Here is a 23,079-nt window from a genome sequence, read left to right on the forward strand (position 1 = left end):
AAATTTTGTTGTTTATATGTGAATGTCGATTTCTAAGTTAATTAAATAAAAAAATGACGAAAAAATATATATTCAAGTTGAATGTAGTCCCAGGCATACACATAAACCCTTCAGCTATAAAATCATACTTCATCTCTTTATAAATTTCTTGATGTAAAAAGTTGTAAATTTTGATTACTGAAAAATTCGTAAATTTTCATGTGAAAAGTTGTCCGGAGGTACCATCCAAACAAGTGTCCGGTATCACCCGATCATACCTTATTTACAAAAAACTGTTTATGTAAAAATGATTAAAGAATAACAAAAAAAATTTTTTTAAATCAATATTGTAAGTTAAATTAAATCAAAAATCAATAAAAAGTTAAAGGTATAAATAAAAATCTGACACCGTATTAAGTAAAATCAAATACGACGATACGTTGTTCTTCTGATGGCACCAAACAATATTTCGCACTCCCAATCGATCGTTTAGATGCATTGAGACAGATATTTTGCATACGCCACAGCTTTTTTAAACGAATGTTTTTGTGGTACTTAAGATTAAATAACTTCTTTAGTTTCAACTATACGTTGATTTTCCGGGGTTACCCTCTGTCCGGAGGACCCGGTAGTCAACTTTGCATGGTCGCCGTTTTTAAACGATAAGAAAGTTTTTAATTAAGTTTAAAATTTGATCCTTTCGATAGAAAACAATCAAAATCTAAATTTATTTATTGTAAATGGTGGCTTTGGAAATTCAAACCATTTCTAATGAATACTTTTATTTACATAAATTATTTCCACTGTCGTGTGATTATAGCATCGCGTAAAATGTGAATTACAACAATCAGTGTTTACGAAATTTTGATTTTAAATTTTGATTGGTTGTTTAAATAAGTAAAACAACAAAGATAAAACAAAATGTGATAACGTTACTATTCTTTGTTTTTCATTGTTTAACTGTTATTTTATACTTACATTGTGATTATTTTATACTTACATTATTATTATTTTTCTGACTGTAAATTACACATAAATCAAGTTATGTTAAAAGTAAAAAAGAACAAGTGGAAGAAGTTAAACTTCTGACCTTCAGCTAGCTAGATAGCTGAGCTCATTAATTCTTGCTTATTTTAAGGGTCGTTTAATGTTGCATTATCATTTTTATAGAAGACTTTCAATATGCCAAATATGTGGAAAAAATGTCGTGTATTTAAATTGCCTAAAGATGCAAGAATGGATAAGCGTGCTTCCCAATGTGAGGATTTTTTTGTTTGCATTTTCTTAATGTTTCTTGTTTACCAATACTAACTCCAGTGTAAACCTGAGGATAAGAAGATAAATTGTTTTCTAAAAAAAAATAAATTTTTCTAATTTTTATCCAGGCGAAGGTTTGCATAAAAAGTGCAATATATGACTGTAATATCTCGACAATAAAAAGTACGACGTACGAAAAAATATGCCGACAGTAAGAAGAATTTTTTTGCATTTCTTCTGACAAATGATTTCAAAAAGAATAACATGACAGTATTTGTTTATAATAAGTGTAAATATTTTAAAAATGAAATTAGTGTTTCATTTAGTGAAATACTGAAATCCAAACAAAAACCTGTTTGAGGCTGTTAATTTAGTTTATAATGGTAATCTAAATGTGAATGTTATTGAAAAGTAACAACAACTTTTCAAGCTGAAGATTTTTAATTAATTGAAGCTGACCAGAAAAAAAAAAAATTATTAAAAGAACTTTGTTGCTCTTGTAACAATTCCTTCCGTAGGCTGATTATTCTTTAGCCAGTAAGTCATTTTCAAAATGCAAGTATGATCAACTTCGTTGTTTCTTGGTATTTCCAAGTCAGTCATAGCTGTTTGTAAGCATTTATTTTCTGTTGGTTTTGATTATGTTTTATTTCGTAAACTTCAAAATAACAAAATTGAAGAAGAATTTTCTGTCAACCAACAATCCATGAGCTCAATTCTTTTATCGCAGCTAATTGTTTTCCAATCTATGAGCTCAATTCTTTTATTGCAGCTATATATTTATGATGTGTGTTTCTGCCACTGAAGAGAGTATTTTAGCCTATGTGATAGGATGGCTAGAGGAAAAATGCGAGGATGAATTAGTTAAGATGAATTAACTAAGAATAACTCTTAAGGACAAGTGAATATTAAAACTTAACATTTGACAGTTCCTTTTATGTGTACATAAGCTAGTCAGACCTAGTTTATACTTTGTGAATAAACCTAAACACGGAGTATATTGTAGAAAAAGACTAATAAACAGCTTCAGAAAATTTTTTCAATGCCTCATTACCACGTTCAATTTTTATAAATGTCATTATTGCACGGTAGTTCATATGCATTTCCAACCAACGGGTACACGTACCTTAAATGGTACTTGTATTCATCTGAACTAATGAGACATGCAAATGCATCTGTAAATCTATCTATGTTTGCGCAAAAATCTAAACTTTTGAAAGTATTACCTGTATGCCAGTATAAGCCCGATGCCATAATATCTATTTTGAAAAAAAAACCTTTTCCTGTTTATATAGGAATCCAGATCTTTTATTGTTTTGTCTACTTTAATATGATTTCCATTAATGGCACAAATTTTTTTTCATTTGGTCACACTTGAGTAGCCCAGTTAATAATTAATTGATCGGTCGAACTTCTGGTGAAATTCAAATGATATTAGAAAAAGAAGTAAGCGTCAAACATTACATCCCTATATAGCGTCGTCTTGTATACAACAAATCATTAAAAAAAGAAAAAAATCAGACTCCATGCGCATAATTTACCTCATCTGGCCTTTCCTCCAGTGATGATTTGGTAAAATTCTGCAGCGGCAAAATTTTCTAATATATTCCTAATTAAAAAAAAAGTACTAAAAAAAAAATTCCTCGCCACTGTATTGGAGGGACATTTTCATCTAAAAAATTGGAATTATTTGTTTTATTCCCTCAAATCACTGTCTTCAACATCTAATACCATGCCATATGGATAGAAATGATCTGTTCAAATAAATATCTTTTTAAGTAAATCTAGTTGTTTAACTTACTAAAATTTTGGAAATTTGTTACAGACAAACTATTACTTTCTAATTTCTAAAAACTAAAAAAAAAATTTTTTACTTAATTTTTACTAGCTTATACACAATCATCAGTCTTTCAGACTGTTTTATAATATGCCTGGAGGAATTAGCCGGAGTCGGAGAAAAGTTTTATTCACAGGCTATTGTCACAAGTATTATCAAAGCGGATTGTCACAAGTATGATCAAAGGGAAACTCTTCCTCATGTTTATCATTCATACTTTGCACAGTTTAAGAAAAACCACTACTTGGCGAGATAATCTCAAAGTATGCTATAATTGCAGCAGCTTGCACATGAGGAAAAAAGTAGCTTCTAAGTTGATAAAGCTATTATTTGTAATAAAAGTCAATACGAGCCAATCGCTTGCCCGTTTGATACTATGTGTCATTCTTAGAGCAATTGGATGGAAATTTCTTTCTGGCAGTTCTCCTTACATCAAGAAGATAAAGAGGTTGATTCCACATTGAATAATGATGAGCACAAATCGGCTATTCCACGTTGTACAAAAAGTTTAATATAAATTACAAATCCTAGAAAATAAAAAACTAAATGTATCATTCAAAAGTTAAAGGTTTGTAGTTTCTAAAAACATGTAACATGTAGAACTGGTTTTCGAAGAATTTTAGGATTTGATGCTTAAACTTTAAACAAAATTTTTTAGATTTCAAATTTAAATTATTTTTCTAGTAAATCATTTTGAAACCTTTTTTTTTTGAAACTTTTTTAAATTTCTATGTAGATTTGTCTCACGCAAAATATAGATGGGGCTCTTGCTTTTCAAATTGAAAATTTATTATAATAATTAAATAGTCTTTCATTGAGAAGTTTCTATTTGGTCTTCTTTAAGCTTGTCACGCTGTGACATGTCACGCCGTGAAACTAATAGTAACATTTTTCATTCTAGCGTAAGAATATTTATTCATTTTAAATAAATATTTATAAATTACTTGTAACTAAAATAGGGCAATAAATATCAATAGATATTTAAATTTAGATATTTTTAGTTTTAGTGTTATGTGTCTTAAGTTTATGTCACCTCCTTTAATATAACTAACATTTTTTTTTTTATTAAACTTGTAGGTGAACCTGTAAGTATGTAGACATATTTTACTAACACCTTTGTTATTTAGTTTTTCTTAAATTTTGTCGCGCCATTACTGAAGTTTTTCTGAATGTTTATTGTTTATACAATTCTTATAAAAAGAAAACTTTCACAAACAAATTGTTTATTTCTTCGTTAAAGTAATGAAAATGCCTCTGACACATGCTGAACGCCAGAGAAAGTATAGAGAAAGACAAATGCAAAAATTTTGTCCGGATTTTATGAAGGAAAAGGACTCGATAAGGAAAAAGGAAGAACAAAATTCTAATGTTGAATTAGCACGTTTAAAGGACAAGTTAAGAAAAAAAAAGAGTAGAGTTTCTTCATCTAAAATAACATCTAACATCTCTCCTGCTTACAAATCATCTTGTATACTTAGTAAAGCTGTTAAAAAAGCAATACGTGCTCTTCCAACTTCTCCTCTTAAAAAAGCAGCTGTTGTTAAACAACTTGCAATTCAGTTTAATAAAGATTTACCAGATATGCAACCAACACATCGACCTAATGTTTTTAATGATGAAACTAAGCTATGCGTCATTAATTTTTTTGAACAAGATGGTATATCCCGTCAGGCACCTGGAGTAAGAGATATGATTGTTTTAAGAAGTAATAAAAAAAAAAGAAAATGCAAAAAAGGTATTTACTAATGAATATAAGTGAAGTATATCAAATATTTAAAAACGAACACACTGATTTTTCAATCAGAAAATCCAAGTTTGATAGTTTAAGACCAGACCATATACTTTTATCAAGCTTAATGCTTAGAAATGTTTGTTCATGTCAAAAACATGAAAACATTATCTTGTCACTCAAAGCATTACATTTCATTGATTTGAAAATTCCCCTTTATTCGCATTCACTTCAGTGTGTGACGAGAAAAATGATAATTGTTGGAACAATCTTAATGAAGCTTGTAAAGACGGAAAGTTATTTCTCAAAACATACCAATTAGATGAAAAAAACCACGATAAAGAAATTACCTGGTACCTTTGAGAGAAAGTTACACAACTTAATGGAACTAAGTACCTCGAAAAAGCAATAAAAAAAGACAAAGCCATAATTTTGTATAATAATGTTTGCAAAATGCTCCCATAATTTCTTTTGCATTATTTTATAAAAGGAAAACAATCAATGAGTTATGAAAACCAAAAAAAAGATTTAAAAAGCAATCTTAATTCAGTTTTGTTACAAGTTGACTTTGCAGAAAACTTCTCAACTTTTTGGCAGGATGAAGTTCAGTCAGCACATTGGAACAAAAAATTAGTAACATTATTTACTGCTGATAGCTGGCATGGCGACTCTTGTAAATCTGCCGTTATTATTTCTGATGATTTGAACCATTCAAGAAATTCAGTTATTTATTTTATTGATTTGTTAATAGCTAACCTTATTAGAAAGGATGTAAAATACTTGCAAGTTTGGTCTGATGGTCCTAGCAGTCAATTTAAAAATTGTTACATAGTAGCTTCAATTCCATGGGTTGAAAGCAAGCACAAAATTATAATTTGCTGGAATTACTTTGCAAGCTCTCATGGTAAAGGACGATGTGATGGTATAGGAGCAACCATAAAAAGATTAGCAACACAAAAAATTGTTCGAAGAGAAGCTCTGATTAATGACGCAACAGCATTTTGTAAAGCTGCCAAAGATGAAAGTCAAGTAAACGTTTTCATGGTTGCTGCTGAAAAAATTAAAACTGCTTTTGATAGCACAGAACTTGGAAATACCATTAACAATGCTTGTAAAACGCCTGGAATATTTAGTGCCGATTGCTTAAAATAGTTTAAAGATAAAATGGAAATGAAACCTTATTCAAGTGCATCATACTTAGTTAACTAGATAAAAGTTAATAAAAAACATAGTTGAATTTTACAAGACTTTTTTTGAAATTATTTTTAATAAACTGTTTTGTTAAACGTTATTTTTATACCAATCTTATAAAAATCCGAATAAATTGGTTTCTTTTGTTTCAACTGTCTTTTTGATGATGTTATTGTCTTAATATTCAAAGATTTTGTACTGGTCACACCGTGACGTCACGGTGTGACTTAAACTCCGTTGGTATATTTATGTGGTGTCTCCATTTAAATTTATAAAACATTTTAAAAATGTTATGTAACTATTATAACACTTTTTAAGTATCCAAGGCATAACAAAAGAATATTTCAAAATATCCACAAGAGCTGAACTACTGCCATTTCTTCTAATGACTGAAAATGCTAGACAATTTTTGTCACGTCGTGACGCAACCTTTTAATGCATATGCCTAAAAGTCTATAAAATATTAAAACTAAATAATTTTGTTTTTAGAAACTGTAATGTATATTCAAATTTTTTAGTATCTTTAATTTTTAAATTTTTAATTTTAAATGCGCTAAAATCTGATGTTTTTCCCAAAAAAAGAGTGAAATGTCACTCCGTGACAACGTGGAATGGCCCAAATGTAGATTTTTTGGTCTCGCTGGATGCCGAAACAAGGCCCAGTTGGTTCTGGTTCTTGCCATCAACATTATTACTTAATGTACAAAATGGAATACCTACTCATTCACCTACTTCTCTCAATTTTACCCTAAAACCTCACTGACAATGTTCTTTTAGCACACTCACAAGCAGTTCTCAAACGTCTTAGCAACCTTTTATTCCCAGATATTTAGACATAATAACTTTATTATTACTGCGTTAGGTTTTGTTAAACTTACTAAAAATAAGAGGTCTAATTTAGAGATGATAATGACTCTAAAAACTTTTAGCGGCAGAATGTTTTAGCTCTTGCCTCCAGTGGCTTCCGCCTCCCAATTGGCGGCTGCCGCTGAAAATGTTATTCGAAAGAACAGAGGCAAAATGCTTTAGGGGCTACCGACAGTCTTAACTAACGAGCAGTATAAAAAAAGAATTTGGTACAATATTTCGAAATTTTGACTTCAAAGTTGCGTTTTTTATGATTAAGAATTTTTTAAAGAACTTTTTTTTACTTATAGATAGATATTAGTTTCCCCCCTTTGATTAAGATGAGTTTTAGCTCTGTTGCACCATTAAAACTATTAAAATACGCGTAACTTTATTTGATTCTCTATAACACTTTTACACATAAAAATCTTTCATTCTTCAGTTAATTGGTATGCAAAAAATTTATTTTAAGATTTTAAAAAAAAGTGAATGTCAGTTATATTTAAATAGCCCCTGTACGAAGTTACCCTATTTTACGGTTCTTTATTTGCGGAACAGAAATGATCCGTTTCTTTTTTGATAAAATCAAGAATGTTATTATAAACATTTCGTAGTATACTATGCATCGCGACAGTAAACAAATGTGCAAGTGTGTTCTAGAAAAAAGCGCGCAATATCTTTGAGCACTTGGTTTCCCAATATAACAGGCGATGTAATTCTCCAACTTGCTTCAAATCCAATTGAAAGTCAAGTGTGTAAGAAATTCATGTATGCATGTTTCCTTCTTATAATGGCTAACATTTCATTCCAATTGTAAATTCAAAAAAATAATTCCATGATAAAATAACTGTATATAGATCCTTCTTTTTAACTAGCTTTTAACCTAAGATGCATTATAAAAATGATATTGTTTTTATATGATGCGCTTTATATTTTAGGTTGCTTTACATAGTGTTTACAAAGAATTTTAATTTGGCTTGAAGTTTGAGTATGGTGCTGTGTTCTCTGCTACCAAGAATTTTTGTAACAGGTGCCATAATAAAATTTAGCGCTTATCTAAATCTTATTTTATTTAGCGCTGATCTAAATCTCACTGATCACAATCTTAACACTGGAATCTTACAACTGATTAGTTAAGCTGAGAAAGTTTAAGCTTATTTATGTCATTTTTTAAATAACAGGATTATCAACAAAATGTTATGTATAACTTTACTAGATGCATATGGAAGCCATCTTTAAGCTTTTATCCACTATACTACATGCTGGTGGGGATTATTTATAGGTAAGTACGTTAGATATACAGTAAGTTAGATGTATTAGGTATTGTGATATACTAATGTTGGTTAACTTGTCCAATATCAGTTGTTTAACTAATAGACATCCTTTCTGTGTGGGTATCATGCATAAATTGGAGACTTAACTAATAGACATCCTTTCTGTGTGGGTATCATGAATAAATTGGAGACTGTTTATGGGTAGATTTAGGTTTACTAATAAACTAAGAGAAAAGTCTATGAAGCATAGTAAATTATCTAGCACAATGGTAAAAGAAAACAAATGTAGCATACAAAAATTTATGTAACATACTTTTTTCTGTTATTTGATTATCTTCAATATTTCAATCAAACTTTTTACTTCTGGTTTAAAATCAAGGCTATTGTAATATTTTCAAAATTATATTTGTCTGTTATGTTTTTTATTCTATATGTTATCAAAGGTGTTACTAATGCTAATTATAAACACTTGTTCTTATATTAATAGTTTTGTGAGTGAATGAATTTTATTTAGGTGAATATTTAGCTGCTGTACTTTACTTATTTCATACATCAATGATGTAGCCCACAAGCATGGTAAGTAAAATTTTTGGTGAAATTTCAATAAATATATAGAAAGTTACATTTCAAGGTAAAAACTATGTAAATTATAAAAATATGTAAATTTAAATCTGTTCAAACCTTTTAGTGTTTGTTGTAATTTTTTTGTTTTTTAAAAAAGTTTAAATTTCAATTTTGTATTCTTAGAAAACATACTTTTTGTAATAATGGGATTTGTTCACTAGATGATTAATATATACACTGATTAATAGTTAGCAATATGTATAGAGATGAATAGCAAAATATTGATAATACTGTTACCATATTTAAAAAAAGTTTATGTAAATATAAAGTAGAAATTTCTTAGCTAATGATAATATTATTATATTTTATATTACATTAATATTTTATATGTAAATATATATTATAATATACATATGAAAAAGATTTTTTATAAACTGTATTCTTTGCAAAATTTGTTAAAGTAAAAACATCAACTTCTGCAAATAAACATAAGCAAAAAGTTTATGTTAAAGTATTTTAAAAACCTAAATTTTATTTTCATTAAGTTTTATTTTTTGAATTTAACATCTGGAAATGCAAAATAATTTTATAGAAAAGCCTTAAAAAGTTAGCTGGATTTTTATAGGTAATGAATTTTTAAAAAGTTAGCTGGATTTTTATAGGTAATGAATTTTTAAATAGTTTTAAACAGAAACTTTTGTAAATTAAAGTTCTAATATTTTTTTTAAAGCTGCATTAGTTATTTATTGATTTGTCAATGATGATAAACTAATGCATATAGTTAATTGTAATGAATATTCTTATTATTATTTGTTCCATATTTAAAATATAAAAATTATTTTCTTCAAATTTACACCTCCTGATTTCAAAAGAAGGTTATAAGATTTTAGGTAAGGTGGTTTTTAAGATTTTTTATAGCAAAACCATCAGTTTTAAAAATATTAATTTTCTGAAAAGTGTACTTTCTTGTTTACTTCTAGACTTATATCTAGAATATTGAAGCTACATTTCATAACAATCAAAAAATTATAAATGTTGCCGATTACTTTTGAAATTCCTTACTTGTGATAAAAGTAATTGTTTCTTCTTATTGTTTTTAATGAAAAAGATTTCTTTATATATATATATATTGTAATGCATATTTATCTTTCACTTATTCTATACAGATTACATTAAAAAATTATTTTTTCATCTGTAAACAATGAAAATGATTTAATAAATCTTGTTGTCATGGTAAATTTCTGAGTTGTTTGAGCTGTTGTTAATCAGGCTTTAAAACAATTGCTTTGAAAATAGCAAAGCTATTTTAGGTGGTTGATTTTTGAGTATGATGGTGCTATAATGAGCTATGTTGTTTTGCAGTAATTGGAAAAATGGTTGAAGATATAGTTGAAGAAATAGAAAAACTAATACTTGATGGGTTAGATATAAAATTAATTTAAGTTAAAGATAAATTATAAAAGTGTAAAGATTGCATAATATGTTAAAATGATAGGTTTATTAACAGTTTAATGATAGAAAAGCAAACAATATTACAGCTGCTGTTGCTATTATAATATCATAAGACTAAAACTTTTTATTTAACTTATACTTTGCAAGAATTTTTAAAATATCTTTGTTATTGATCAAGAGATTAATGATTAATTGCTTGAAAACATTGAGTCCAATAATTTACATACTATTTAATGATTTCCTGATATTGTTTTTATTTGTTAAATTTGTTATTTCATGTTTTGCCATGTGATTTATCTCAAGTTGTGTACACAGTGTATAAATACTTAACTAAAGTATTTAAAAACCAAGAGTAGACTTAATAAATGGTTTTTATTGAAATTACAAAGTTTGACTTAGTTGCAAAGATAAAATAGATCAGTTTGGAAATTTTTCAGAACACAAAACATGTAGTTTTTGATATTTCCATCAAGATAATATAAGTGATTTTTTTTTTTTTTTAATCAAGTATTAGAGTTTGAAAACTTCATTTTAATGTAAATGGTTTTTGTTTGGTATTCATAAAACATTTATGATAATATTTTGTTTGGAAAATATTTATTCTTTTACAACAAAATAACATTGAGGTTATAACTAATTTCCAAAGCTTGTTAGTGTGACTGTCCTCTTTCAACTTATAAGTGCATTAAAAATGTCCCTCATTCCCTCCTTTTAGCATATTCCTTGAATACTTATTTTTATGTTACTGTATAAGCATCTGTTATCATATTTTAATTACTAATTTTTTCATTTGTTTTTTTCTAATTCTAATTATTATTTACTAACAGATACTAATAAACTAATTAAAGATAAAGTTAGTTACTCTTTTCATGGCTTCGCTACAATTGTTAAACACATCTGAGTTTGATGCAGCTGTCCAAATCAAGGCAGGTATTGCAATTAAATATCTAAATTAAATAAGATATCTATATAATGTTATGGTAATTTATCAAGGTTAAATGTTTAAAATTTGAAAATAACTTTGATTCTATATATAATTAACTCTCAATATTGTTTTGCAACTTGTATTTTATGATAATGTATTGTAATATATATTGAGATATGTATATTTTAGAAAGTAATTAAATGTCTGTTCAGTGTTTGTGTACTTGAGAAAAACAATTTTAGGCTTTAAAAACCTGATAGTCTTTGTGCTACTTTTTCCTCTTATATGCAGAAATTTATGTATTTTTAGTGGAGCGACAAGAATTTCAGAAGCGAGTCTTTGAAAACTGGATTAACAGCAAGTTAAAAATTGTAATTTTCTCATTTGGTTTAATATATTATTTTGTAATATTATTGTAGATCCTAGGTATGTAGGTTGAAAAAACTTTAAAGCATCATAACAAAACTTTAAATACTTTTCCTAGTACTATCATCTTTAAACTGAGCTTGTTCATGCCTTTAAGATCTCTCTTTAATTGAAGTTGTAGAAAATGTAAAAAATTCTCATTTGGTATGATAATTTTGTTCTCATTTGCTTATTGCATATTTCATGCTTTCAAATTTTATTTTCAACTTCTACTTCTTGAACTTTAGCATATGTAATTATTAATGAATCTTTACTATTAACTGAACTAAATAATCATTTTAATAATGAAAACAAAATTTTCTCAGAAAGTCCTTTATTTCAGGAGAGTAAACACATCAACAGATTCAAAAATATTTACTCTATCGTTATGGAAATATTACAATCATTAGTTCTTTTTTTGATTCTTCCTTCTAATGCATCCTTTATGTTGCTAGTATGGTCTCTGTCTATTGCAAGCAAGTTAGACATAACTTTAATGTTTTGTCTGCAGTTGAGATCTTGGTGATTAGACTGCATATAATACAAAAATGGTTTTAGGAAGCAGGTTAAACTCATTGTTTGACAAATGGATATCTGAATATGATCTCAATTAAATGAGTTTGGAAAAGCTAGTTTTATGTTTGCAGAAATCATGTATACAGTTCAAAATGTTATATCTTACCCCCTTCATCCCTATTTATTTATTTAGTTTTTATTGCTTAAAATCTTTGTTTTAGCATCCACTATCTATTCAAGTCAATAATTTGTTTGAAGATTTAAAAGATGGGTCAACATTACTGATATTGATTGAAGTTCTCACTGGAAAAATACTGGTTTTTTTCTTTTTTTTTAAAAAAAGTTTTTTAAATATAAATCAAGTTTCTTCAAGTAGTTCATTTTTTTACTGCAATTAATTGAATTAATTTTTGATAGGAATCTGAATGATTTATTAGTTTTAATGTAAGTTTTAAAGCTTTCTAAAAGAATTTTTTAAAGTCTGGCTTTAGCTATATTAGCTTAAAGAAATTGTTCAGTGAATGAATTCTTTGATTCAAACAGAATGTTTGAGTAGACCAATTATATCTTTTTAAAATTAGGTTTTAAAACAAAATTTTGAAAATTGTGTCATACATAGGAAAAATCTTATCTAGAATCTATTTATATACCTTTAACTTGTCTAAAGTTCAAAAAATCATTAGTTGAACAGTAAACAAATGTTTTTTAAAATATTACCATACCTTGAAAACAGTAAAATGACAAAACTTTTGTCAACTGCTTATGCTACTTTTAGTACATTTAGAACTTGTGTTACTAATAAATTTTTATTACAGATATTTTTACATAAAAAAATTTGTGTGGAAAATCAAACTTTTGCTATTTAAAAAAATAAACTATGAATTCTATTGTAATTTTCATGAGCAATCGAATCAAAATGACAATTCAAAATATAACAATAACAAGTAAAACCACGTTGCACCAAACATGTTATTTGCTCATTTTTGTCATTTAGAAACCTGTTAAAGGAAACATGAGGCTCCATCATGTCAATAATCTCAACATTGCACTGAGTGTTTTGAAAGAATATAAAGTAAATTTACTTATTAATTCTTTTATCATCTAGCAGCATGTGTATGTACTTATATACATACATACATACATACATACATACATACATACATACATACATACATACATACATACATACATACATACATACATACATACATACATACATACATACATACATACATACATACATACATACATACATACATACATACATACATACATATATATATATATATATATATATATATATATATATATACATGTAATGGTAATTGTTAGTACTACTTGTTTCTTTTGATTGCTTTATTTTTACTTTGTTTATACTATTTTTGTTATTTTGTTATTTAATAAGTTTTAAAAACATTTGCACATCATATAATGTTATCATATTACAGCAAAAGATAAAATAAAAGAAAAAATGCTTTATTTGGCCTAAAAATCATACAGGTTAGATAATGACTGCATCCTAATGTGTACAATTTTAATAAATCAGAAAGTAGTTTTAACACCTACCATAAAAATGTCATTAGTTTCCGACAGTAAATTTCAAAGTTATGAAGCGAAAAGTGGATATAACTATTAAGTCAGTGTAAATAAAAAGAAGAATAGCAATAAAGTATGAGACATTTCACCATGGTTATTCTCTGCTTCTAGACCCATGATGGAATACTCCTTCTGCTGCTATATCTTTCATTATATTAACACCTTTTATTTTACTCCATTTCAAGAAAGTTGTACAAAATTCTTAAAACTAATATTTTGTTAGTTTAAACAAAAAGCTATTGTTCCCTTTATGTTTGGAAATGAACATATTCCAGCTAAGATATCTCTACACTGTGACAGTTTAGCTACTTAAAAAAAACCTTTTTTTTTTTTTTTTTGCAATTCTTTCTTGTCAATTTTATTTTAGGTAAAGTTGGTTGGTATACATAGTAATAGCTTAGCAGATGGTGATCGTTTGACCACAATGGGTTTATGTTGGAATATAATGTATCGATTTCAGGTTTGATTAGATTGCATTGTTTTCAATATTTTATTATTATTTTTTGTGATAACTTTTACTGTCAATTTTTAAGTAGCTAATTTAACATGCTAATCATTTTTGTGAATAAATATTTTTTTTAAAAACTTAACTATTAATATAATTTAGAATATATTTACATATTGTTTTTTTTTTTTGAGCTGTACAAATAGTTAATTACCTTTTTGTAATTTTGTTTTGTAGGTTGTTGAAGCTGTGAAAGGTCATGAAACTAAAAATGCAGAAAAAGCATTACTAGACTGGTGTCAAATAATACTTAAAAGGTATTTATAGTTGCAATATTCTATTGGTTTTTACAGCTCTTAGGGAATAAAAATAAAAAAATAAAAAGAACATCAAAAACTTTTGGTCAAGCATCATGCTGCAAAGTATTGTTAAACATAATTTTTTGATATTTGGATTAATTAATCATTCATTATTCTTGTTTGGTTCTGATTCTATAACTTTTTTTCTGATGTAATAAATTGTTTCTTAACTAATAATCTTAAATAATCTTAAAATTTTTTAAAGTTCAACAAGCTTTATACATGCAATGTTAATATTGATTCAACTTAAATCAATTTTAAAAACCTAGGAAGATTACTTTATGTATCACCCAATGCATAAAAAGATGCAAAAAATAATGCATGTATGCTAATCTTTCACATACAATTAATTGTAAATAATGAACAACTTCTTTTTTAGCTGCACTGATATAGAAATAAATAGTTTTCAGCCAAGTAAATGGAAAGATGGTTATGCCCTTAATGGAATTATTCATGCTTTTCAACCTGATTTGTTTAATATGAATGACCTTTCAAGTATTGGGGATGCAGCTCGTCTAGAAAATGCTATATACCATGCCAAGAATTCTTTTGGAATTGAGCCTGTTTTTGAGGCAAATGGTAGGTTATGATTTTTTTTTTCTGATTATTGTGTAAAAAAACTTCTGAATAATTATTTTCTGTTTCTACTGTAATTACAAGGTAAACCACATGGAATAAGTGTTGTTGCACATACAAAATCCTATTTTTCTAGCCTAATATCTAATCCATATGAGCATCAATCTACTATAATTGCAATTGCATCTAATATCTTTTTTAATGAATTTAGAAATTAAGTAATGCATGCTCATTTGTAATCTATTTATAATTAGCATTAACTTATGACTAATTTTTAAAGCTTATTATAGTAAGCATTTTAACAACATCTTGTATTTAATTAGATATTTCCCCTATTGAAGGGCTAAAATTCCTTTTGTTAAATTCTTAACTGTATAAGTTAATGATTATTTGTACTTTAGTTTTTTAAGTGGTATCTTTATTTCTGTCTCATTAACATTGTTATTCTGTTCTGACCTTTTATTATAGAGCAATTTGCCAACTTATTTAAATTAATATCATAAGCTTTTCCCAATTCCTCACAAATTTTGACTATGTTTTAGAAATTTCCTGTTTAGCTGAAAAGCTGAAGCTATTTGCTGATGCAGATAAATGTTATGTAGCCTAATCCCAAAAGAACTTTTTAGCTTTCTGAATCAAGAGAAAAAGATTTATAACAAAAAAATACTATTGGAAATTCTAGCATTTTATTTCCCATTATTTTGCTTATTCAAGTTTTAATTATTTTCTGGTACATAAAAATTTGATTCTCATTGCAGCAAGATGCATGGAAGTTATTTTAAAGCAGCATTTTTTTAAACTAACTTTTTTCTATTTTTAAACAGTCTTGATGAAATATTTTATAGCATAAAAGACAATTATGTTTTTTTAACATTTAGATATTATAAATGACTTTGTTGATAGCAAGGCGTTAGTGATATACATTAGTCAGTTATACATGAAGCTGAGTAGTCTCATGCCAGTCTCCAAAAAAGAAAATGTGAGTAAAGAGTTTGTTTTTGTGAACCTTTATTTAAAAGTAAAGATAATAATGCTGCTTTTGCTACTGCCTCATTTTGTTCATATAGACTCTAATTTTGCTTAAAGTAAAAATTTAATTTTGTCAGATTGCAAAAATTCAAAGAATCATTTAAATTTAAATTCTTTTTTACTCATCTACTACTTCATCCTTAATGAATCTACATTTTCTGCAGGTTTGATTCAGGTTTATTAATGGAATTTGAATATATTTTTCATGTGCAGGTTTTGAATATGATGCCTGAGAGAAGGTTAACTTGTGTTCAGTATACATATAATTGAGGGTAATTTTCTTCAAAGTAGATCCTCAATTCTCCTTATAGCACAACCTTCCCCTAATGTATTATTGCATTATTAACTGTAGAATCTCCTTTAATATAACCTAATGGATCAATCTGTTATAGATTTTTGTATTGTAAGTGCTGGCCTGAGTCAAGTTCTTCTGGAGAGAAATGGAATACATATTTTCTACATCTTTGTGAATCTTCTTGCTAAATTTTTTTAATAGTTTTCTTTTTTAAACCTTATGATCAAGTTCTCTATAAGAACTGCAGATAAAGTAGGAAAAGCCCTTCTATTTTTATCCTTTACCTTTAATTGTAAGCTTAACAAATTCTTTGTTAGATTCATTATATTTCTCAAAGGAGTATTTGTCCATTCTATCCACTCTTTTTCTGCTCTTCATTTATTTCCTTTATACTCTCATCAGTTCTTGCTGTTCTCATATGTTCTATCAATTGAGCATGTTTTTTTTATGTCTCTAGAATCAAGGTATGCACTTCTTACTCCTCTACTTCATACTCCAACCTTTAACCTTATTTAGAAAAAGAAAATTTTTTTATAATTTTTTTTTTTTTTTAATTAAAGTTTCTTTTTATTATCATACGTTTGTTAAACAGATTATTATTTCTCTTTAAAGGATGAAATTGTTTGTAAAATAGAACAAGCAATATCAGAAGAATTAAAGTTTTTGTTCAGTAAGCAAGATTCAACATTGCTACAAGCTCTTCAGAATCCAACTCTTAAAGATTTAAAGAAAAGATATAAAAATTATAATGTAAAGTATAGTGTATTTTTTAATTTTTGCTATTAAGAATATTTGTTTTTTTAAACAGGTTTATAGTGATACTGTTAAAACTGGATGAAATGAAATTTATAATGTTAAATGATATTTTTCTTTTGAAAAATATAATTTTGTTTAGAATTTTTTTAAAGAGCTTGAGGCAGCAACTAGGAGGATCAATTCTATTAAGATTGAGTATGATTATCTTATGCAGCTTAAAAATGTCTCCAGTATGGATAAAGAGAGAGTGACATTATCATTTGAGAAGTTAAATAATAGTTTTGCAACTTTGGAATCAAATGCCAAAGTTGCACGCAATGCGTAAGTTGTTTTAATTTTAATTATGTTGCTATATTGCAATAATATTATATAGCTAAAACTAGATATTTCTGTTAATGTTAATCAATTTAATATTAGCATTTTTACAAGGAAAAATTTTTAACAAAGTTTTCTTTAAAAAAATATTTTTTAGTTCTTTTAAGAATTTTAAAGAATTTTGATTCTTACCTTTTAAAATATTTTGTTAACAATTTGATAAAAGTTTGTTTTTTTAAACATGTACCTTTTATTTAATACTTATAAAATTATATTTTATAAGTATTAAATAAAAATGTTGTAAATTGCTCAGTTTAAAAACTTTCATTAAAATCATGGATTAATTACTTTGTACTAGTTCTGTTAAGTTACATTATTATGAATTAAGCTGATTCTTTTTTTAAAAATAAAAAAAAAAATTTTAACAGTTTTGCAGTATTATTTTTCTTATTTTTGTAAGAGTTCAATCAAAATTAGTGAGTCATCTAACAGAACAATTTGAGCAAGTTTCTAAAGTGATCAAACAGGTGAAAAGTGATCAAGAGAGCATCTCAAAGACATTAAATGATGAAGAAGCTTTAATGAATGAAGTACAGGAAAAGTATCTATTGTGTGAGGTAACTAGAAAATATTTATACAGTGACATTTACATTTGTGCGTTTCAAAATGTTCTTCTTTTTGCAAATATCTTTTATTTAAAAAAAGAAAAGAAATCTTTTTCAAGTAAAAGTAAATTAAAGGTTGATTCCATCAATTTTTAAGTTCAAAGTCATCAAAGTTTTTTATTGTAAATTCATAAAAAATTTGATTTCTACTAAAGAGTTCATCTGTTGCTATACATTAATTGTATTTTTGTCAGGGTGCTATTTTTCATGCTTTAGAAAACCATGGAAGTGCTTTTGGAAATGAAACCTTTGGTTAAGTTGTTAAATGACCTCAGTGAACAACTTTCTCGTGATCAAACAATCAATGAACTCACTAAAAAAAAGTTACACCAGTCCGGCATTACTACTAAAAATGAATTTGAAATTCTTGTTGATTCTTTACAAAAGCTGTTTAAAAGGTATTCATTTGAAGTCATCATTTCTACTGTCATTTTAGTAGAGAAATGAGTTAAAAATATATTTTTCATGGATAAAATCTTTAATGCATCCATGCAACACAATGATTGATTATATTGATTAGTAATTTAATACAAGTAGTATATACTTATATCATTAATTTATATTAATCTTTATCAGAGATGTAATAGTTGTATAATAATATAATAATGAATAGAATTTTGTTTAATTACAGTTGTAGTATTTGAACTTCTACAATTGCAACAAGGTTACAAAAGTAACAACTAAATACTTTAGATTAGGGTTGACCTTTTTAATGGGTTATAAATTTACCATTAAATTTGTATAATTTAAGGAATTTTCCAATAAATGGTAAAAAAAAGGGTTTATTAAAAAATATTAGTTTCTCTCTAAATAATTTTAAGTTTGACACCTCAGCATTAATAATGCATTTTGATAAATAAAATTATTTTTTTTTACAAAAAAAAGCCTTGAGGAAACACAGTGTTGAGCAGGTTGTCACTTAATCCAAAAAAACTCTCAATGATTTAACACTTGTAAGAGGAATGGTTTTAAGATAATTAAACAACAGTTTAAGGTTAGCAGTTTTTTTGCTTGTTGCTTCAAAGTTCAGCATTTCCTTTGAAAGAACCTTAATCTGAATGCTTGAGTTATGTCTCTGCTTCTTTGCTAAATGCTGCATGGCTTCTTTTAACTCATCTTGAAGAGAAAGTTGTTCTTTGTTTTTTACCACTCTTCAATTGATCCAAGATGTAAGTTTCTGCTGCTTTTTCTGCAGTAAGTTTCCCAGATATACATGAAACTAAAAAATTCCAGTATTTGTTCTTCTCAGGAATGATGACATAAAGAAATTGTGTGCTTTTCAAGGGATTTTACACACTCAGAGTGATAGAAAAACCTTCTCCATTTAACAACAATCAAGATGATCTTTTAGGTCATTCTTCACACTACCTGAAAAAAGTTTTACCAACTGAACTGGTTGCTTGTGGCTTCTTAGAAAATTATAACCTTTTTCAATAATGAATGTAATTTTTGTTAAAGCATTAAAAGTAAATCCATCCACAGCTGCTTGAGGGAACATCTCTGATTGGCTACTTCTAAAAAAATGATGAGATTTTTTGTTGCTTCTTTTTTTGTTGTAGGAGTTTTTGGTAAATTTATTCTATGCTTTCAATCAAGGTGCTACCATTATTCTTGTTTGAGGTTGAGAAAGGAAAGAAACAGTTCTTTCCACACACAAAAAAACACAGCCTGAACAAGTTTACTACCATCTATGCCTTAAAGACTATACTGCAACCATACCAACTCAGTGCTTATTCTGAGTTAGTCAGCTTGTTGACCAAATTTAGACCAAGAATATACATGTTCAATAGGATGTCAATGAAAAAAGGTAAAAGCTCAATCCTACTTTAGACCAAATGTAGATCAAGCATCCCCCAAAAGTGTCAAGATGTCAAAAAAATTTTCTAATCCATGTTGATATTTTTTCATTTCATATTATTGTTTTATAAGAATTTTTTTATGCTGAATTTACATCATTTTTCTCTGCAATATTTCAGAGGGTTTTGGGAAACTTTGTGTTTTTAGCCTTTTTTTTATTTGTACTTATAAAGGTGTTATAAAGATGTTTACTACATAAAAGTTTTGCAGTGGCAAAATTTGATTATAATTTATTACAAATAAATTTTTGAATATATGTCAGCAAAATCCATCACCTTAAGTTAATCTGTCATCTTTAATAATAACAGGAGGGTTTCCCAGTAAAATAGTATAAAAGTACAATGAAAGCACAAAGTTCATTACAGATAAACTTTTACTGAGTGTTAGCTTAAAGAAGTGAGTTTTATTATGTATTGGAGTTTATTTAAAATAAAATTTGTTGACAAATTTTCTATTTCTCTAAAGTATTTCATTAGCTTAGAATTGTTAATTATTTGCATATTCAAACTCCTATAAATCTGCAACTAAATATTCTTAAATCTCACTCTAAAAAATATCTCAAAGTCTAGGTGTCAGTTTTTGAAAAATTTCTTTAAATATATCTTCTTTTCAACCAGTTTTTTTTTTAAATAACTTAACAGAAACATCTCTTAACACATGATATTGTTGTGCTGTACTTCACATAAAGTTTTAATTACTTGAGTTTGTACTTTAGATCTTCTACATCTGTTGAAGAAAAGAAAATGAAAAATCAGTTGGATAAATGGCTTTCTGGAGTACAGATAATTCAAGAATGGCTGAAACAATCTATGGAGTTTAAGAAAGATTTTCAGTTAGAAGAGCAACTTGATAAAGAATTACTTAAAATCAAAGTAAAGAGTTTTGTTTGTGCATAGTTTGATGTGAAATGCCTAATTAAATGTGCATAATTGCCACATTCACCTAGGTTTACATCCATCTATAATTTATTGTTTACAATCTCATAAGATTATAAATACAGCAATTTTTTTTTAACCAAATGTGATAAGTATGCTTTTTTTCCACTGTTATATAAATAATTTGAAAATAAACTTAACTATAAGTTTTGACACTTAATGAAACCATTCTCTGTGAAAACTTTCTTTAGGCTAGTTTATCTGATGTTGATTCAAAGTGGAAAGAATTTTTAAAGTTAACACAGGAATGGAATGAACAACTTTGTGATAAAGTGAAGAACAACCAGTATGCTGTCTTACAAGAAGATGTGCAAAAAGACTTTACTACTTTACATAAGATGCTTGTATATTCTAGTAATCAGTACGGTTTTTTCTGTACAAAGATATTTGCATTTTCCCTGAATTTATTGCTTCCTATCTAAAGAAAATTATCCTGTTTTTTTTATTATCTAAAGCTCAAAAAAAAAAAAAATTTCTATATAAAACATCAGATAAATAAAAGTCCAACAATTTTTTTATTTTTAACATAATTAAGCATCCTATAACATCAAAAATGTAAATACCTCTACTATTTTTCTATTTCTCTAAAACTCATGTTTCTTTAAATCTAAAAAAAATATACACATTATGTTAGGGTTTTTGAGAATTTCAATAAACAGTATGTTTATAAAAAAGATTAAAAGCGCATCAGAACTGATTAAAATTAGTGTCTTTTAAATAAATAAATTTCTTGGAAAATTGTGCATAATAATTTGACAAACAAATCTGAAAGAAACATTTTCTATTACTATTAAAAAAAAAATTAGCCATTACCACTTTTTTAATTAATTTGTTTAAATAACAAGTAATACTAAGTTTGAATACTAATTTATGTACTACTTAGATTTAAATACTTCTAGAAATAAAGTTTGTAAAATTTGTTGTTTTTTTGATAGATGTGAAATAATGATTAAAGAAAGGATGAAAAAAGATCAAAGCAATATATTGCAGGAATGGAAGTCTCTTTTCAATTCAAAGTATGACGAAATGACTTTGTTAAAGAATAGCTTTGTTAGACATCCCATGGAAATGGACATAAATTCAGCTAAAGTTAGAAAACGTGAATTAAAGGTTTGTTTTCTTTTTTTTTTTTTTTTTTTTTTTTTTTTGTTGGTTGAACTTTTAGTTGCTATTTTTTTTAAAAAGTTTAATTATTTTTAATTAGAAATATGAAAATATAGTTTGATTATTTTTAATTAGGAATATGAAAATAAAATTATTTGTCATGAGAAAGAAATTCAACTTCTAATGGAAAGTAAGTTGCAAATGAATAAAAAAAATGGTTTTTCTGTTGAAGTAGAAACCTCAATTGAAAATGATATTGAAGTAATTCAAAGTGTGCTTGAAAACAACCGAAATACTGTTGAAGATTTCAAAAAACTGTAAGTTCACTGAAATTATGTCAACTATGTTGTTATACTGAAAAAAAAACCTATGTTGTCATGACTAGAAACCTGCAGTTTTTAGTTTAAAATTATTTTTTATGCAAGATATTCTGTTTATCAAAAACAGTTTAATAGGAACCAAGTAAAAAGTAGTATGTTAACAGCCAAAAATAATACTTCTTTATTTTGAATTTAAATGTTAATAGGAGATTTTTTTATTAGTATTCATGCAGTAGTATAATAATTTTATGAGTTTGTTACAAAAAAAGCAATAACTTAGAGACTTTTGGTTCTACTAGAGCTATGATATATAGTTTTGCAGTAGTTTAGCTATTTATATTTGTATTAGACAAGGCCTTTTTAAGGATTGGAAAAATAAAGTTATCTTCAAATTTACTTTTGAAATTGTTTTTTGTTTTTTAATTAGGCAATTAAAATAGTTAACATTTATAAAAAGATTTTATTGTTTGTAACACAAATAAATTGTTTAGGCATTTATTTTGAACTTTTTAAACTACGTTACTTATGAAAAGATATTTTTACATTTTTTTCTTTAAAATAGTTTAGTTAATTTTTGTGTTTGCCATCATGTTTAATGTGGATTTATGAAGGATTTTTTGACATCTTTTAATTTTAGCTTTGCAGATGATTACCTGCAATTAAAGAAAAAAGAAAATGAAACATTTGTTCGTCTTATAAAAAAGTGCAAGATTGTGCTTGAATGGATTCAAGAAAATGAAGCTGATATTAAAAAGTTCATGGCAATGGATAGTGTATTTGGTTGCACAAAAGAGGTATGAAATATTGTGTTTGTAAAAAATCATTTCCTTTTATATTTGAATTTTCTTCAAA

The 23,079-nt window shown here is 26.7% G+C and overlaps 1 protein-coding gene across 12 annotated transcripts in view; it reads left to right on the top strand.

The window, feature by feature from the left end:
* Positions 1-7,430: 7,430 nt before the first annotated feature.
* LOC145180198 (uncharacterized) overlaps positions 7,431-23,079 on the top strand; it is a 36,786-nt gene continuing 21,137 nt past the window's right edge. The window contains exons 1-21 of one of the 12 annotated variants that reach the window (XM_090081515.1): positions 7,431-7,607; positions 7,778-7,869; positions 8,056-8,121; positions 8,628-8,689; positions 10,957-11,059; positions 11,364-11,425; positions 12,197-12,292; positions 12,970-13,047; positions 13,939-14,031; positions 14,254-14,333; positions 14,755-14,954; positions 15,830-15,930; positions 16,888-17,025; positions 17,171-17,352; positions 17,807-17,963; positions 18,228-18,409; positions 20,584-20,740; positions 20,995-21,164; positions 21,739-21,913; positions 22,043-22,224; positions 22,865-23,021. In XM_090081515.1, coding sequence (XP_089937641.1) covers positions 10,999-11,059; positions 11,364-11,425; positions 12,197-12,292; positions 12,970-13,047; positions 13,939-14,031; positions 14,254-14,333; positions 14,755-14,954; positions 15,830-15,930; positions 16,888-17,025; positions 17,171-17,352; positions 17,807-17,963; positions 18,228-18,409; positions 20,584-20,740; positions 20,995-21,164; positions 21,739-21,913; positions 22,043-22,224; positions 22,865-23,021 — 2,271 coding nt within the window. In that variant the 5' untranslated portion in view covers positions 7,431-7,607; positions 7,778-7,869; positions 8,056-8,121; positions 8,628-8,689; positions 10,957-10,998. Of the gene's footprint in view, positions 7,608-7,777; positions 7,870-8,020; positions 8,122-8,627; positions 8,690-10,956; positions 11,060-11,363; positions 11,426-12,196; positions 12,293-12,969; positions 13,048-13,938; positions 14,032-14,253; positions 14,334-14,754; positions 14,955-15,829; positions 15,931-16,887; positions 17,026-17,170; positions 17,353-17,806; positions 17,964-18,227; positions 18,410-20,583; positions 20,741-20,994; positions 21,165-21,738; positions 21,914-22,042; positions 22,225-22,864; positions 23,022-23,079 lie in introns of all 12 variants that reach the window. The other 11 variants (XM_090081519.1, XM_090081516.1, XM_090081522.1 and 8 more) reach the window with 11 other exon arrangements.

Source organism: Hydra viridissima, unplaced genomic scaffold (genome assembly GCF_058129835.1).
Source record: "Hydra viridissima isolate aposymbiotic clone 2 unplaced genomic scaffold, HvirCarnegie_v1 scaffold_3, whole genome shotgun sequence".
Lineage (NCBI taxonomy): Eukaryota > Metazoa > Cnidaria > Hydrozoa > Anthoathecata > Hydridae > Hydra > Hydra viridissima.